Source organism: Austrofundulus limnaeus, unplaced genomic scaffold, assembly GCF_001266775.1.
Source record: "Austrofundulus limnaeus strain Quisiro unplaced genomic scaffold, Austrofundulus_limnaeus-1.0 Scaffold204, whole genome shotgun sequence".
Taxonomy (NCBI): Eukaryota; Metazoa; Chordata; class Actinopteri; order Cyprinodontiformes; family Rivulidae; genus Austrofundulus; species Austrofundulus limnaeus.
This window is the reverse complement of record NW_013952606.1, coordinates 853,733-855,953: the sequence shown is the minus strand read 5'-3', so window position 1 is coordinate 855,953 and position 2,221 is coordinate 853,733. Positions and strand designations below refer to the sequence as shown.

General features: G+C 38.2%; 1 protein-coding gene across 1 annotated transcript in view; it reads right to left on the bottom strand.

Moving 5' to 3' along the window:
- Positions 1-2,221, bottom strand: part of iapp (islet amyloid polypeptide) — a gene marked incomplete at its 5' end in the record, with an annotated part of 4,908 nt that overhangs the window by 1,508 nt on the left and 1,179 nt on the right. The window contains 2 exon segments of the mRNA XM_014018868.1: positions 397-552; positions 1,824-1,927. Of these exon segments, the coding sequence (XP_013874322.1) occupies positions 397-552; positions 1,824-1,903 (236 nt within the window).

The window sequence follows — 2,221 nt, the reverse complement described above, 5'->3', positions numbered from 1 at the left end:
TATATATATATATAGTATAAGCTGAAGCAGGTAGACTAGTGCTTCCAAACTTTTTTTAACATTGACATTTTCATTTGACATTACAGCCATTTTGGCCTTTAGAAAAAACGTTTTATGAGGGTCTCAACTCCCAATAAATGTCATTTTGGGAAGTCTAGCCACTCATTGTTACTCCATATTTTTAATACTTAAGTACATTTTATGTCAGAAATTTACTTTTGATACTTAAATATATTAGATACTTTAAGACTTTTACTCAAGTAATATTCTTAGAGGAGACTTGAACTTTTACCAATGTAATTTTATGGTAAGATATTTGTACTTTTACTCAAGTATCACTTTGAGGTACTTTATACAACACTGCTCACCATGCAGTTAGAAACAACAACAACAAACCTGCTGGTTCCGGCAAGACCTCTTTGTGGTCGAGCAGCCACGAGGCCGAGGAACGGGTTGGAGATCAACTCGGGCAGAGACCAGCTCTCAGAGTCTGGAGGAGCACTCTCCTGCTCGAAGGAGGAGGAGGAGGAGGAGGCGCCCGGACTCAAGTACCTACATTAAAGAGGGGGGAGAGAGAGAGAGAGACCATTTTACACTGATGATCTCTTCAAAACCTCCACCGGTCCCACGAGACGGAGGAGTGTCCACTTAGCAGGAGCTCTACAATGTGACACGTTTCCACGCGAAATGAGCAGGACTTGTTCCTCCTCGTCATCTTTACATCCAGAACCCACAGACATAAAACGTTTAAATCCTTTCACTCAGTTCGCTCCGTTCTTGAGTTTTTCTAGATTTAACATCTGATTTTAATGTGACTGATCACATTTTTCGTCAAAAATTGAGCGTTTTGTGAGACGTAGCTTAAATTTTATTTGTAATTTTCTATTTTTCTCATCCTCTGTTTGTTGTGATGTACCTCAGGGGTTAATGTCAWGTCCTGTTCTAATTTTAATGTGGCTGATTTGAGAAAAAATTGAGCACTTTGAGAGCCATAGATSAAATTTTATTTGTCTTTTTCTATTTTCCTCATCCTCTAGTTCAGGGATAGTCATTTCCGGTCCTTGAGGTCCGCAGCCCTGCATGTTTTACCTTTTTTCCCCCTTCTCTAAACACACCTGATTCAGTCAGTGAATTACCTCTTCCAAGTTCTGCAGAAGCCTGAAAATCATCCATTCATTCAAATCAGGTGTGCTGGAGCAGAGAAACATGTAAAACGTGCAGGGCTGCGGRCCTCGAGGACCAGAACTGACTATCCCTGTTCAAGTTGTTGTGGTGTMCCTCAGGGGTCAATATTGAGTCCTATTCTGATTCGTTTACATAGCTGCGTTTGAGACATTCAGAAAATAAACATTTTTCCATTTACTGTAACGCTGATGACATTTAGATTTATTTGCTTTGTTTAAAGTGATAATAAATGTGATTTATCTCAGAATTTTCTTACCCTAAATGAAAACATTGTCTTATTAAATTATAGTATTTGGGTTTGAGTTTGTTTTTTCAAGAACTAGTGCTCAATAAAAACCTCTAAATGTTTTCATCCCTTCTATACTTCAGCCTTGAACAATTACATTTTAAACCAAAACAAGAAGACCTCACACTGCTTTTAGCTGACACTGGCTGCCTGTTTCTTTCCAATTAATTTAGAGATTTTTTAAATTATTTTAAATGGTTTGGCACCAAATTTAACCAAGCAGCATCCAAAAAAACAAAACAGAGCACATTCATCCAGATGCTTTGACACATTTAAACTTAAAAAACATTCAGTATAAAAATATGGACGTTTAGGACAGGGGAGATTTTCTTGCCTCCCTGCTCTGACTCACCTGTGGTTTGGAGCGGCGGCGATGCAGCGCAGCGACACGAGCGCTGTGAGGAGGAACACCGGCAGCCTCAGGTGATGCATAATGCTGCTGATGAAGAAGAGTTCCTGCAGGGACAAAACAAGTGGAACAAAACAAAAAGACTCACTGATGAACCCAGACAGGAAATTAGTTTGTTACAGCTGCAGAAAAGTTCAAAATGAAGAACTGAGTTGAAAGCACAAGTTAAAAACATTAAATAAAAAGCAACATTGTAGCACAAAAAACATATTTTTAYATAACGATGTAACGAAGTTTGATCTTTTGCTACAGGAAGCTAATAACAATTACTTAAATATAAAATGAGGACATAAAAATAAAAAAGTTAGAACGTCTGATAATGAGTTAGCCTTGCTTTAGCC